The following is a 14,877-nucleotide window of genomic DNA, read 5'->3' as shown; positions in this document are numbered from 1 at the left end:
ATTCCCACCAGTAATGTAGGATAGTGCCTGTTTTTCCACAGCTTTGCTAACAGAATGTGTTGTCACATTTCAAAATTTTTGCCAGTCTGATTATGAGAAATGGTATCTCAGTGTTGTTTTCATTTGCATTTCTCTAAATATGAGTTAAACACCTCGTCATGTTTCTGGAGTATCTGTTCATTTTTCTGTTGTATTTAGGTCTGTTTTTCCTCAATTTTTAGGAATCCTTTATATATTAGAAATATTAACCTGCAAATATTTCCTTCCAGTTTCTTATTTTTTTACTTAATTATGGTGTTTTTCTTTAACAGCTTTTATTTTTATCAAGATATAAGTTTACTTAAAGTATACAATTCAGTGATTTTTGGATACTCAGAGTTGTGCAGTCATGACCGCAATCAGTTCTAGAACATTTTTATCACCCAAAAGGAAATCCCATGCCCGTTAGCCTTCACTCTCTGTTTTGCACCAATGCCCCTTTCCCCTCTAGCCCTAAGCGACTAGTATTCTAAGCAACTAGTATTCTGGTTTTTTTGTCTTTATAGATTTTCCTATATTAGACATTTCATACAAATGGAATCATACAATATGTGGTCTTGTGACTGATTTCTTTCACTTAGCATGATGTTTTCAAGGTTCATCCTTGTTGTAGTGTTTATTAGTATTTCATTACTTGCATGTTTGTATTTCCATATGAATGGTTGAAATTCCATATGAATTTAATCTTCTATAATTCCATAAAATAGCTTGTTGACATTTTTATTGGGATTGCATTATTGCATTGAATTTATAAATTAAATTAGGAAGAACTGAACTCTTTATAATTTGGAATCATCCTAAGCAAGGACAGGGGATATTTGTCCATCTGTTCAAGTCCACTTTAGTGTCTTTCAGGAGTATTTAAAAATTTTCCATGAATAGGTTTTACACATTTCTTGTTAAGACTTAATTCTAAGTTTTCTTTTCCTTGGGGTTATTGTAAATGTGGTTTTCTCTACCATTGTGTCCTCTAATTGTTTATTATTAGTGCATATGAAGGATATTTGTATGTTAATTTTATGTTCTGCTACCTCACTGAATTCTTTTATTGCTTGTTATTTTTATCATAAGTAGTTGTTGCATATATCTGACACTAATAGGATTTCTTGTTTTTAAGCTGTTTGTGTTACATGTATTAATAGCTTTTCTTATGTTGGAATAACCTTGGAATATTTTGGAATAGATCCATTCTGGTCATAACCTACCTTTATCACGTATTATTGAATTACGTTAGATAATATTTCATTTAGCATCTTTGCATTTGTGTTGGTAAGTGGTTTCGGTATCAAGCTTATATTTGCTGTGAAAAAGTTAATGTAAGATTAGAATAAATAACCTGCTTCTTGAATGTTGGTAGAGCTTTTTGTAAAATGGACTGGGCCTGCTCTTTTCTTTATGGGAAAATTTTTCATTACTAATTCAATTTCTTAAATGTTTATAGGACCATTCAAATGTTCTGTTTCTTGTTGTCCCCTAATCTTTTATATTACGCTTTAGAAAAGTTGAAAGACTAGTAGAAGTACCTTTTATTTAGATGACCCAGTTAACCATTTTGCCACATTTTCTATGTCTGTATCTATGTAGATATATAGATTTTGTTTTCCTAACTCATTCTCAAGGAAGTTACAAATTTATTAGAGTGTGCTATTTCGGGTTGCCTGGGTGGCTTAGTCGGTTGGGTGTTGCTGTCAGTTCAGGTTGTGATCCAGGGTCCTGGAATCGAACCCAGTGTTGGGCTCCCTGCTCAGCAGGGAGTCTGCTTCTCCCTCTCCCTCTGCCCCTCTGCCAGTTTGTGTGTACTCTTGATCTCTCAAATATTTAAAGAAAAAAAAAATGTGCTATTTGTATTTCCTACTTGTTTACTGATTTTTTGTCTGTTTGATCTGTCAGTTACCTACTGATGATGGTTATGTCTGTTTTTCCTTATAGTCCTGTCCATGTTTGTTTTATATATTTTTATTTTTATCTTATTTTATTTTTTTTAAGATTTTATTTATTTATTCATGATAGACATAGAGAGAGAGGGAGAGAGAGGCAGAGACACAGGCAGAGGGAGAAGCAGGCTCCATGCCAGGAGCCTGACGCGGACTCGATCCCGGGACTCCAGGATCGCGCCCTGGGCCAAAGGCAGGCGCCAAACCACTGAGCCACCCAGGGATCCCCTGTTTTATATATTTTTAGACTGTTACTAGATACATACAAGTTTAGAGCTGTTACATCTTTCTAATGAACCTTTTATCATTATGGAACACCTTTATTTCTGCAATACTTTATACATTAAAGTTTATTTTATCTGTTAACAGTATAACTAAACTAGTTTTCTTTTGGTTAGTGTTTACCTAGCATAAGTAAATCCTTTTAAGTCCTTTGATTTTCAGTTTTTCTGTGTCCTGTTCTTTGCGGAAGGGATCTTGAAGTTTCAGCTGGTAATTTCTTTCTGTCCTTGACATCCTAAATACCATTTTCCTTCTCTCCTAGCGGCAGTACATACCTGTGAAAGTGAAGAGCAAAGCCTTCTGGATCTTCTCTTGGGAATATGCCATGATGTACGTGGGAAGTCTAGTGGTAATCATTTGCCTCTCCTTCTTCCTCCTCAGCTCCTGGGATTTCATCCCTGCAGTCTATGGCTTCATGTAAGTAATGACTTCATTAGAAAACTCTGGAATCTAATTTGGTTTTCCCAGCTCCAGCTGGAATCAGAGGGTGAGCAACCACAGGGAGCATCTAGACACAGTAGTCCTCAAACTTCAGTGTGCACCAGAATCACCTACAAGGCTTGTTAACACTCAGATTCTGAGCCCCACTTCTAGAGGTTTTGATTAAGTAAGTTTGGGATAGGAACCAAGAATTTACATTTCTAACTAGTTTTCAGGTGATGCTAAACATCCAAGAACATACGTTGAGAACCACAGGTCTAGCGAGTACCTTCAATCTATTAAGATTAAAGAGCACTCTCTAAGAACATCTGAAACAACTACCAGCTCCTGCCTAGAAGGGTTTGGTTCAGTCCCCAACAGAAATAGATATATTCCTCTGCTGCAAGAGGGTCTCTGACAGTTTTAAAATAAAGCCATCTCCCATGTGTCACACTTATAGAGTAAATCAAAACAGAGTATGAATTCTGCAGACATTTTCCAATCGTCTCGGGGCTGAGGAGGATGGTCACTGCTCAGACCTCAAGGAACTCACAGCCCAGTGAAGTGGTAGAGAGTTAAGCCTGTAAGGGCTATGGAGCCTATGGAGTGGCAGGCTCCCCTTTGGGATTCTGGACTGCTAATTTGTGTTAAGTCCTGGCTGAGCATAATCTATAGCTCTTCATGCTGTTCCTTAGATAGGAGTTTGTATTGCTGGTGAAAAACTTTCCCTGGCTTTTTGCTGACCCACAGATTTTGTTCTTTACCTCACTTCACAGAAAAGGAAATGTAGTCACAGCAGGAGGCAAAGACTTATCCTGGGTGGAGGCCTTGGTCCGCGAACTCTGACCATGAGCCATTGCATATTTCTCCCTTCTCCATGGTCTATTTATTGCCCTTTTAAAATGTGAGTTGACATCAGTTTCAACTCTGTTTTTTATTTTATTTTATTTTTTTTTAAATTTTTATTTATTTATGATAGTCACACAGAGAGAGAGAGAGGCAGAGACACAGGCAGAGGGAGAAGCAGGCTCCATGCACCGGGAGCCCCACGTGGGATTCGATCCCGGATCTCCAGGATCGCGCCCTGGGCCAAAGGCAGGCGCCAAACCGCTGTGCCACCCAGGGATCCCTCAACTCTGTTTTTTAAAATAAAACATATAATGTAAATTTTCAGAAGAGCCAGAATAACAACCAATACAACTAGACAAAAAGCTTTCCAGTGAAACCCTTATTTCTCAAATGAAATCTGGGATCCTAGCTGGAACCTGCTGATGCTTCCTCAAGACCCCAGAAATTATTGTGGTGTCAGGCACTGTCTCTGGTTCTTGCTGTGGGGATGCAGCGACAGAATGGGGAGCAGCAGGATCTTTGAGCTTGCTCCTCTAGGCAAGTCTTTGGAATGCTCCAAATAGATACTGTTGGTTTTTTTTTAAGATTTTATTTATTTATTCATAGAGACAGAGAGACAGAGAGAGAGAGAGGCAGAGACACAGGCAGAGGGAGAAGCAGGCTCCATGCAGGTTGCCCAACATGGGACTCGATCCTGGGTCTCCAGGATCCCGCCCTGAACTGAAGGCGGCGCTAAACCGCTGAGCCACCAGGGCTGCCCAGATATTGTTTGTTTAATTTTTTTTTTTTTTTTTTTTTTTTTTAGATATTGTTTGTTTAAAACCCATTCCTCTTTTGTTACAGTCCTGGATATCTCCTACATTTAAACATATGTATTTTAGGCAGTAAAAGAGGGCCACTCTTTTGACTTCTAGCCTGTATCCTGCCTCATTTCAGATCTTTGATGTACCCTGGAGTTTGGTTCAGCTGATGTTATAGGTTATCATTTTTGGTTTCCCTGCCTCTTGTTTTTATTAGTTACCTTTATACAGGGTGCCTAGAGAGGCCCTCACATCCCAATCTCAGTGGGGACAGTCATCCTTGGCTGCCCAGTAGTGACCAAAATCCTTAGGAGAAAACCAGGTTAAAGCAGACTGTTTAAAATTTGGCTCTCTTTTTTCTCTCCCTTTGTTTTTTTTCCTTCCAGACTTTCTGTTCCAGATCTCACTCCAAATATTGGTCTTTTTTGGTATTTCTTTGCGGAGATGTTTGAGCACTTCAGCCTCTTCTTTGTATGTGTGTTTCAGATCAACGTCTTCTTCTACACCATCCCCTTAGCCATAAAGCTAAAGTAAGTGGTTGGACCTGCTGCTTTGTCTACAGAGCCATCTATAGTCTTACAGGTGCCTTTCATACTGGGAGCATTGCTATCAGGTTTATGCCATCTTTGCCTAGGAAACCTTGCCCTTGATGGCCTCCAATTCCAGTAGCCATAACCAGTAATAGAATCACACCAAGTACAGGTTGCAGGGAGGGTTCTTTGGAGGATATTTCCAGAGGAGCCAGAAGATATTTCCCCTGGCTTCACTCTGAGCCCACAGTGCTACTGAACCCACTCACTATTTTGGATAAGAGGAAGGGTTTAGAGTTGGAGGGTATCTTTGGAAAAAGTGGATCTTGTTGGGTGTCCTCCATCAGTATCCCAAAGACAGTGGGGGACTCAGGATGTATTATCTGGGAGGTTGGCTACCTGCAGCTCTGTTTCATCTTCTGATCAATTTCTGTCCAAAGGCTTGTCTGTGGAGCTCTCTTCTCTATATAGTGTAAGAAAGCTAACATGTACTGAGCCTGGCTCCATCCCAGCCCTTTTTAGGCTTTCTGAAAAGTGTTCTTACCTAACCTTTCCAGCACTTCTTGGAAGTAGGCATCATTTTATTATCATCACTTCCATTTTATAGTTGAGGAATGGACATTCAGAGAAGTGGAACCATTTTCCCAGAGACACACAGCTAGTAAGTAGTGGAGCTGGGATTCAGACCTACGTTTGTCTCCAAAATCTATACTCATCCCCCTGCACCATGCCAAACTCCTGAGAGAGATCACTTGTAGAAGCCCCCGGAAGATGTTCTGTTATCCTGGCTTCAGAGAAGGAAAAACAGGCACTGACATAGATATGCATTAATGGTCCAGAGAGGGCAGCCCCGGTGGCGCAGCGGTTTAGCGCCGCCTGCAGCCCAGGGCGTGATCCTGGAGACCCTGGATCGAGTCCCACGTCAGGCTCTCTGCATGGAGCCTGCTTCTCCCTCTGCCTGTGTCTCTGCCTCTCTCTCTCTCTCTCTCTGTCTCTATGAATAAATAAATAAAATCTTTTAAAAAAAATGGTCCAGAGAATTTGGTTTATATTTCAAGAGCCTGAGTTCTCTGTTCTAACCTTCCTGCCAGTCTTCATAACCAATATACCAATGTGCATGGTTCCCATTCTATAAAACTCAGAGCTCATGCCTCCTTCCCATAACATAGCCTTGGCCTAGCATCTGACAGAAAATCTTCATTGGCCTGGTAGGCTCCAGAACTCTGGCAGTCTTGCCCAGCATTGCAGGAGGTTCTGGTCTCCATAGTTTTGTGACCATATTTTCACTGGCCTTTTCATAGAAATGTTGCCAACTCTTACCAGTGACCTAAAAAGCCCACAGCCAGTGATTTGGATTGTCTTTAGGAAGACACTGAGCTAGCTGGACCCTTCTAAAGCTTACATGACTGTGAGACTTTGCCAAGCTGAGTCTGAAGCATTTGCTGTGTAAAACTGCTTAAGTGTTTGGGGTGTGTACATGTTTGTCTCCACATCTCAGATTTATACCCCACTGAGTCAACTCTGACCTTTGACCTACAAGACAAGAATGCCATTTAATCCCTGAAGAAAAACTTTATGAGTTGGGCATTTAGGTACTACGCAGAAATAGGCCACATGCATGTTGTTTAGGTACAGCTGAGGAGGGTATAGATCTGGCCTCTTCCTGTTGGCTTCCTTTTAGCACTTGGTCAGTTCTCAGAAGAACACTGGAAATGGAGCTCTGTTCCCACCCTTCCTGATGAGAGCCATGATCGTGCTAAGCACTCAGGAGAACAGTACTGGTGATGCTTAAAAGTTTGGAGATAAACAGTCCCACTGCTTACTAACTTACCTACCTTCTCTGAACCTCTCTTTCCTCATCTGCAAAGTGTGGGTGACAATACTGTGTACTGAGGAGTAGCTGAAGTGTAGTAGGGATCACACATTGTAGTGCAAGGAAAGGGCCTAGGACAGAATTTGGCACATAGTGAGGGTTTAGGAAATGGTAGCCATTATTGTTTGTTTAAGGTAACATGAACTCCAGTTCCAGTGCATAAGAGTTGAAAAGCTGCCTGCAGTAATCAGTTGTCTTTCTGGAAAGGAGCTCATCATGGCTAAGGGTCCGTAGATTCCACTGACCAAACTATCAGAGAAGAATATCAGCAAGGAGGCACTTCCTGCCCTGGGTTTGGTTGTCAGAGGAGCCTCTGGCAAGGGAGGCTACCTGATTACTCTGACAAGCAGCCATTAGAGCCCAGTAATGAAGGTGACTTCATTTGTTTTCTTCCTCAGTGGCTCCTGGGGTAAGGCCCAGAGCTGGGATGGGGGTTGGGGGGGACAAACTGTTTCTCTGGTGTTTACTGGGCCCTCTTCACCACCACCTCTGGACGTCTCTGAGTCCCTGCAGTTTTCTGCTGTGCTACTTGGTCTAGGCCCCCATGTCTTGTGGGCAACAGAGCCAGCCACTCCCTGAAGTCCCCTAGAGAGTATTTTTGGGTTCAAGGGATGGGGTTAGGAGTCTCTAGGGTGAGCCTGGTCCCTGACTGATGTCTCCCTCTCTGTCTGCCTGCCCCACCCCGCCCCAGGGAGCACCCTATCTTCTTCATGTTCATCCAGATTGCTATCATCTCCATCTTCAAGTCCTACCCAACGGTGGGGGATGTGGCCCTCTACATGGCCTTCTTCCCTGTGTGGAATCATCTCTACAGATGTGAGTACTCCTGCCTCTAAACCTCTGGTGGCAGATTTGTGTCAGCCTGGTCCCTGGATGAAACAGCCAAGGAAAAAGCAATTGATAGGCATTTGCTTGGCATCTGCTCTGCTAGCAGCACTGGGAGAGAGGCAGTGACCTGAGTGTGTGTCTGCTAGGCACTACAGACTAATGATGATAATAAAAATAAGCATTTTGGGGTGAATGGGTAGCTCAGTCTTTTAAGCAGCTGCCATCAGCTCAAGTCATGATCTCAGGGTCCTGGGATTAGGCCAGGTCAGCTCCCTGCTTAGCAGGGAGTCTGCCTTTCCCTCTCCCTCTGCCCTCCCCACTCCCTGCCCCTTGCTTGAGCTCATTCACTCTCTCTCAAATAAAAAAATAAAATATTTAAAAAAAAATAAAATAAGGATTTTTCTTAAAGATTTACTTATCTGAGAGAGTGAGAGTGGTGGGAGGGGCAGAGAGAGAATCTTAAGCAGACTCCCTGCTGAGTTCAGGGCCCAGGACATGGGGCTCTGCCCCATGACTCATGAGGTCACAACCTGAGCTGATTCCAAGAGTCTGACATTTAACTGATGGAGCCAACCAGGTGCCACAAAATAACCACCATTTTTTGAGGACTTACTCAGTAATTACCTTGCCACTGTGGTTTTAAGAATGTTCCATGCATTAGGTCATTTTACCTTCACACCAGCCTTGGTAGGAAAATACCACCATTTTCCAGATGAGAAAACTGAGGTACAGAAAGGTAGAGCCACTTGTTCAAGGTCACATGATAGGTAAGTAGAAGGGCTGGCTGTGAGCCTCCAGGTAATGCTGTCCAGTAGGACTTTCTGTGAAGATGGAAATGTCCTAGAGCTTCACAGTCCAATACAATAGTCACTGGTATGACTGAGAAACTCAATTTTTTTTTTTTTTGAGAAACTCAATTTTTAATGGAAATTTATTTAGATTTAAGAAGTCATACACACTAGACCTTGGGCTTTGAACTATTTCCCAACACTGCACCTAAATGTCTGTAGAAGACAGATGGCAGCATTAGGCATCTGCCTGCTCTGAAGACCGCTTCAGCTCTAACCATCCCCTCCTCAGAAGATGGCATACAGTGAGCTAGTTCTGCTTCCTAGGCCCCCAGTATCTTCCTCAGTTGGGCTCTTAGCCCTCTGTGAGCATTCTTTTCAGTGTTTGTGGGCTCCCTGAGATAGGCTTACAATTCATGTACCTCTGTGTACCCAGCACCCAGAATCAGACCTGACCCACAGCTCAGCAGGTGTTTCTGGATGGGTTTTTCAGCCTCCCTAATAAAGAGGCAGTGTTAGTGGCCCAGCCCCACTTGATTCTCTAAACTAAAATGGGAAAGGAGGGCACCCTGGGTGGCTCAGCGGTTTAGCGCCGCCTTCAGCCCAGGGCGTGATCCTGGGGACCCGGGATCGAGTCCCACATCGGGCTCCCCACATGGAGCCTGCTTCTCCCTCTGCCTGTGTCTCTGCTTCTCTGTCTCTGTCTCTCATGAATAAATAAATAAAATATTAAAAAAAAAAAATGGGAAAGGAGCTGTGGAATTTGCCTTGCCTACAGTTGGTGCCCAGCAAGATGTCAAGAATGAACTGGAGGAGGCAGGCTTCAGAGGAAGTAAATCTTTGTTATTGTTTGGGGCTGCCTGGGTGGCAACCAGGAAGTGAAACTGACCAGATGCTAGAAGGAAACCTACCTGTAAATCGGGGCCTCTGAGCAGAGGTAAACAACAGAGTGGGTGGGCCAAGCCTGGGCTGCCCTTGCAGGTGGTGGCCTGTGGGGCAGTAAGCAGTCCAGCCTGACTGGGAGAAGGAAGTGGTATCTTCTGCCTGTGACATCCTCATTGCAGAGTTAAGAATCACCCTGTCTGGGGATCCCTGGGTGGCTCAGCGGTTTAGCGCCTGCCTTTGGCCCGGGGCGTGATCCTGGAGTCCCGGGATTGAGTCCCACGTCAGGCTCCCTGCATGGAGCCTGCTTCTCCCTCCTCCTGTGTGTCTGCCTCTCTCTCTCTCTCTCTCTCTTTCTCTCTCTCTCTCTCTCTCTGTCTGTCTGCCAGCCATGAATAAATGAATAAATAAATCTTTAATAAAAAAAAAAGAATCACCCTGTCCAGCGGGCTGTCAACCTGGTGCCCCTCAGCAGAGTAGAGTGGTCATGAGGCCACCATACAAGTTGACATGCCCCAGATTGTGACTGAGTGGGTCTTGGGTGCATTGATCCTCTTTCCCCAAAAGTAGGGTCATTTTTTTATTAGCTATCTATCCCAAGGGACACCTTTTGCCCTTGGTTAATCTTTCATCCCGTATTACTGAACACAGTCTGGAGCCAGAAAGACTTGAATCTGGATCCTGGCTTTCCCATTTCTAGCTATTTTTAGGAAAAATCATCTAACCTTTCTGAGTCTCTTGGTTTTTAATCTGTCAAATGGGGAGAATATCTCCCATGGGTGTTTTAAGTTTGAGAAAGAAATATATGTAAAGAGCACTGCAGTTATCACCAGTAACAATCATGCAGGAGCACCTCCTGTATAGTTCCATGATCAAAGCTTCAGGCTAAGTAGTCAGAGTCCGTCAGAATCATTAGAATAAACATATTTTTCAAAACTTGAAATAAGCTATTTTTATGTCTTCTAGGGTTGAGACAGAGAAAATAAGGATGGGGTTTCCAGAAACCTAGATGATCTAATAGATACTTTAGCTGGCTGGTTGGGCAAGCAGTTTACAGTACAGCTTAATTGAAGATCCTGCACAGAGCATTGGCTGACCCCCTCGATCACCAGTTTCTATGGCAGAGAATACTCATGCTCAGGGTATCTGTTTGGGCCATGACAGCTGTGAGTCATTATATTCAGCCAGGAGCATCTCCAGCCTAGTCCTTTGGACCAATGGGTGGAGACTTTGAGAAGTCTCTAAGTCTAGGTTGGATATATTCAGACTTGTAATGTGGTTAAGAATTTAGTTTAAACATTAGTTGCCAGTGGGGACATGCCTGCTCACACATTCACCTTTTTGTTTTCCTGTCCTGGCCAATGGGGAGGAGAGGAGGTATGTGGGTGCTGCGTTGAGTGTAGGCCCCTGACGCTGGGACTCTGTGGGGCTTGGGGCCAGGATGAGTCATACAGACACACAATTGCGATGTTAGGGAGCAGCCTGCTGGTAGAGCCAGTGCTAGCCTGCAGTGGTCCAGCTGAAAGAGCCAGTTACCAGAGGCTGAATGTGTGTGTGTGTGTGTGTGTGTGTATGTTGTTTTGTTTTTATTGACTATTGTATGAAGATAAAAGAATACGGATGAAAAAACATACAAAGTATAGAGAATAATGATACAATAAGCACTTTTGAAGCTCCCAGGTCCCCTCTACACTCCTAGTAGGACTGGATTCTTCAAGTGGAATTTTATTTTATTTTTTAAGATTTATTTATTTGAGGAGTGCTGGAGTTACTCTGTCGGGTAAGCAGTTAACGTCAGCTCAGGTCATGATCTCAGGGTCCTAGGATGCAGCCCTGCACAGGGCTCCCCTGCTCAGCAGGGAGTCTGCCTCTCCCTCTGCCCCTCCCCACCATCACTCTGCCCTCTCACTCTGCGCTCGCTCTCTGAAATAAATAAATAAAATCTTTAAGAGATTAAATAAAATCTTTGAGAAAGGGAGAGAGAGAGTGAGCACTAGCGGTGGGTGTGGGGGCAGAGGGAGAAGCAGACTCCCTGCTGAGCCCGACATGGGGCTCCATCCCAGGACCCCGAGATCATGACCTGAACTGAAGGCAGCTGCTTAACTGGTGGAGCCTCCCAACCACCCTTAGAATTTTATTTCTGAATGCCTGAGGCTCAGAGAGGGAAGGTGACTCTCCTAAAGTTTTGGTTTGTCAGTAACAGAGGCAGAGACTAGATAGGCCACTAGTGGGAAATCTGATTCCCTCTGACCCAGTAAGTCTGATGAAGGGTGAACCTTTAGCCTCATTAGTCGCTGGTCATCTCTGACATCTCTGACACCCAGTGCCTGGAACAAGCTGTCCTGTGCCCCAGGTCCCCAGCACTGGACATTCGGGTGCACAGCTTTAATCCTCTGGCCTGCCAGCCAACAAGGGTGAGTAGCAGCTCCCTGTTCCTGCAAAGGTCACCACAGGCCAGAAGCCAACTGGATGCGAGTGATAGTTCCTCCGGGCACATGGGAATGCATCTTTGCAGCTGTCTGTAATTGCAGCCGGGAGCCACATAGGAGCCTCTCCCAGTCTCTATGCACTGTGTCACCTTCTTGTCACCCTGTCTGAAATCCAGAGTGGCTGGAGGTAAGGAACAGTGACCTACCTGGGCTGTCAGGCCACAGGGGTTTTGTTTAGGAATAATGTATATCTTTTTCAGCAAAATAATTTCCAAGGGATCAGAAAGAACTGCTAAGAGGGACATCTGACTTTTGGTTTCGGCTCAGGTCGTTATCTCAGGGTTGTGGTGACGAGCCCGGTGTTGGGCTCTCGGCTCAGCACAAAATCTGCTTAAGAGTCTCTGCCCCTCTACCCCCAGCCCTAAAATAAATAAATAAATCTTAAAAGAAAGAAAGCAGCACAGAAATGTAAACAGTGATGTGGGAGTAGAGAAATGGCAAATAGGATTGTTCTCTCTTGAGGTTGTAACATTGTTTAATAATAGTAACTCTCAATGTATATAGCCCTTTTCCCAGACTTCTTGTGCTGGGAGGAGGGAGGTTTCCCTACAAAGTCTCAGAAATGCTTGAGTCAGGGCTTTTCCTTCCCAGCTTTGAAAACCCAGAATTGTGGAAATTTCAGTTTAGAAAAGAAGACCCTACAAGCCCTCCAGGCCAGTGTTTCCAAATTGTGGGAGTTCACAGACCACTGACTTTTTAAAAAACTGGTGACAGAGTTGCTAACTTCTTATTTTGCTGAAGACATTAAAAAAGTCCATTGCAGGGCTCCTGGGTGGCTCAGTCGGTGAAGCGTCTGCCTTCAGCTCTGTGAAGCGTCTGCCTTCAGCTCACATCATGATCCCAGGGTCCTGGGGTTGAGCCCCATGTCAGGTGCCCTGCTCCGTGAGGAGCCCACTTCTCCCTCTGCCTGCCACTCTCCCTGCTGTGCTCTCTCTCTGTCAAATAAAATCTTTTTTAAAAGTCAATTGCCAGCTATTCATCTTCATTTCATAAAACAAAGGGCTTTTTAACAACAACAACAACCAGCAACAAAGAGACACCGGTAGGGCAGCCCGGGTGGCTTAGCGGTTTAGCATTCACCTGCCTTGGCCCAGGGTGTGATCCTGGAGACCACGCCAGGCTCCCTGCATGGAGCCTGCTTCTCCCTCTGCCTGTGTCTCTGCCTCTCTCTCTTTCTCTGTGTCTCTCATGAATAAATAAATGAAATCTTTATTTTTTTTTTAAGATTTATTTATTTTTATTTATGAGAGACACAGAGAGAGAAAGAAAGAGGCAGAGACACAGGCAGAGGGAGAAGCAGGCTCCATGCCGGGAGCCCGACGCGGGACTCGATCCCGGGACTCCAGGATTGCTCCCTGGGCCAAAGGCAGGCACCAAACCGCTGAGCCACCCAGAGATCCCCAATAAATGAAATCTTTAAAAAGAAAAGACACCTGTCATTTCTAATGAACCTTAAGTTCAAAGCATTCACCTTTATTTTATTATTTTTTTTAAGATTTCATTTATTTATTCACAAGAGACAGAGAGAGAGAGAGGCAGAGACACAGGCAGAGGGAGAAGCAGGCTCCACGCAGGGAGCCCGATGCAGGACTTGATCCCCGGACCCCAGGACCACGCCCTGGGCCAAAGGTGGCACTAAACCACTGAGCCACCCGGGCTGCCCAAAAGCATTCACCTTTAACAAGAACTCTGAACCACCTTGTTCTGACTATCGTCATCATGACCTAGAACAGTGAAATCTCTGTAGCAGACTGGTCTGGACCTTATATTTGCCCTGGGTCTGCAACTGTAATCCTGTGGTTTGAAGCCTTGGTTGCATATTAGAATCACCAGGGAAGCAGTTCCAAACATGGATGCCTAGCCTCCACCTCTCGAGACTCTGATTTACTTAGACCAGGTAGGGCTCCCCAGGTGATGTTATTTTGCAGCCAGAATTGAGAATTGCATGTGTAATCCAGTCCCCCTTCCGATGATGAATTCCTGGTGTAGCAGTTCTGCCAATTCTACCAAGTTTGCGTACAATCAAGACAAACAACCTTGATGTTCAGGAGGTTCCCTATTTTCCGAAATCTCCTCAAACTCTGATTTGGAAAAAGGGATTTCCCGAAGGTCAGAATCAGAAAGAGGAAGGGAGCTTCTGTCATTAAGTGCCTGCTGGGACCTAGATCCATTGGTAAGTTGTTTTTTTTAAGGCATTCTTTTCATTAGTTTATTTTAAATAATACTTATTAGTTTCTTTTAAAATACAATAAAATGGGCAGCCCAGGTGGCTCAGCGGTTTAGCGCTGCCTTCAGCCCAGGGCATGGTCCTGGAGACCTAGGATCAGGTCCCACGTCGGGCTCCCTGCATGGAGCCTGCTTCTCCCTCTGCCTGTGTCTCTGCCTCTCTCTGTGTGTCTCTCATGAATAAATAAATAAAATCTTTAATAAAATAAAAATAAAATACAATAAAGTATAAAGAAAAATAAGAATAGCATATAATCCTACTGTCAGATACCCCTTGAGTTTAAGGGGGGGTGGGAAAGCACAGTGTGATAGGCAGAATAATGCTCCCCTTCCCACAAAGACATCCACATCATCTCCAGAACATGTGAATATATTACTTTATGTGGCAAAACAATCTATTTTATTTTATTTTTATCTGAGAGAGAGACTGAGATAGAGCAAAAGCAGAGAGGAGGGAGAAGCAGGCTCTCAGTGGGAAGCCCAATGCAGGGCTCCATCCCAGGACTCTGGGACAATGACCTGAGCATTAGGCAGAAGCTTAACCAACTGCCTGGGTGGCACCCTGATGTGGCAAAAGGATTTAAAGTTAAAAATGTTCAGATGGGGAGATTAGCCTGGATGCTGCAGGTGGGCCCTTAAAAAGTAGAAGGGCTTGGAGGCAGGGTACATGTGGGAGATCTCTTCCACAGTTTTGCTGTGAACCTAAAACTGCTCTAAAAACTAAAGTCTGTTTTCTAAAAAAAAGTGGAAGGGAGAGCAAAGGGGACGTCAGCATGCTGCGGCGTGGTCAAGACTTAGCCTGGTGTTGCTGGGGGGAGTCGAGAGGCAAGAACCCAGGCGGCCCCTCCTCCCAACAAAGGCAAGCAGACACCTCCCCTAGAGCCTCCCCAAAGAGCACACGGCCCTGCAGTACCTTGATTTTAGCCTACGAGACCCA

General features: G+C 44.4%; 1 protein-coding gene across 2 annotated transcripts in view; it reads left to right on the top strand.

Annotated features, from left to right (window-relative positions):
• PIGU (phosphatidylinositol glycan anchor biosynthesis class U) overlaps positions 1-14,877 on the top strand; it is a 94,784-nt gene that overhangs the window by 65,524 nt on the left and 14,383 nt on the right. For both annotated transcript variants that reach the window (XM_038572064.1, XM_038572063.1), the window contains exons 8-10: positions 2,518-2,672; positions 4,711-4,854; positions 7,419-7,543. In XM_038572064.1, coding sequence (XP_038427992.1) covers positions 2,518-2,672; positions 4,711-4,854; positions 7,419-7,543 — 424 coding nt within the window. The remainder of the gene's footprint in view (positions 1-2,517; positions 2,673-4,710; positions 4,855-7,418; positions 7,544-14,877) is intronic.

Source organism: Canis lupus, chromosome 24 (genome assembly GCF_011100685.1).
Source record: "Canis lupus familiaris isolate Mischka breed German Shepherd chromosome 24, alternate assembly UU_Cfam_GSD_1.0, whole genome shotgun sequence".
NCBI classification, from domain to species: Eukaryota; Metazoa; Chordata; class Mammalia; order Carnivora; family Canidae; genus Canis; species Canis lupus.
Note: the sequence above shows the minus strand (reverse complement) of the source record. Positions and strands in the feature narration are given on the sequence as shown.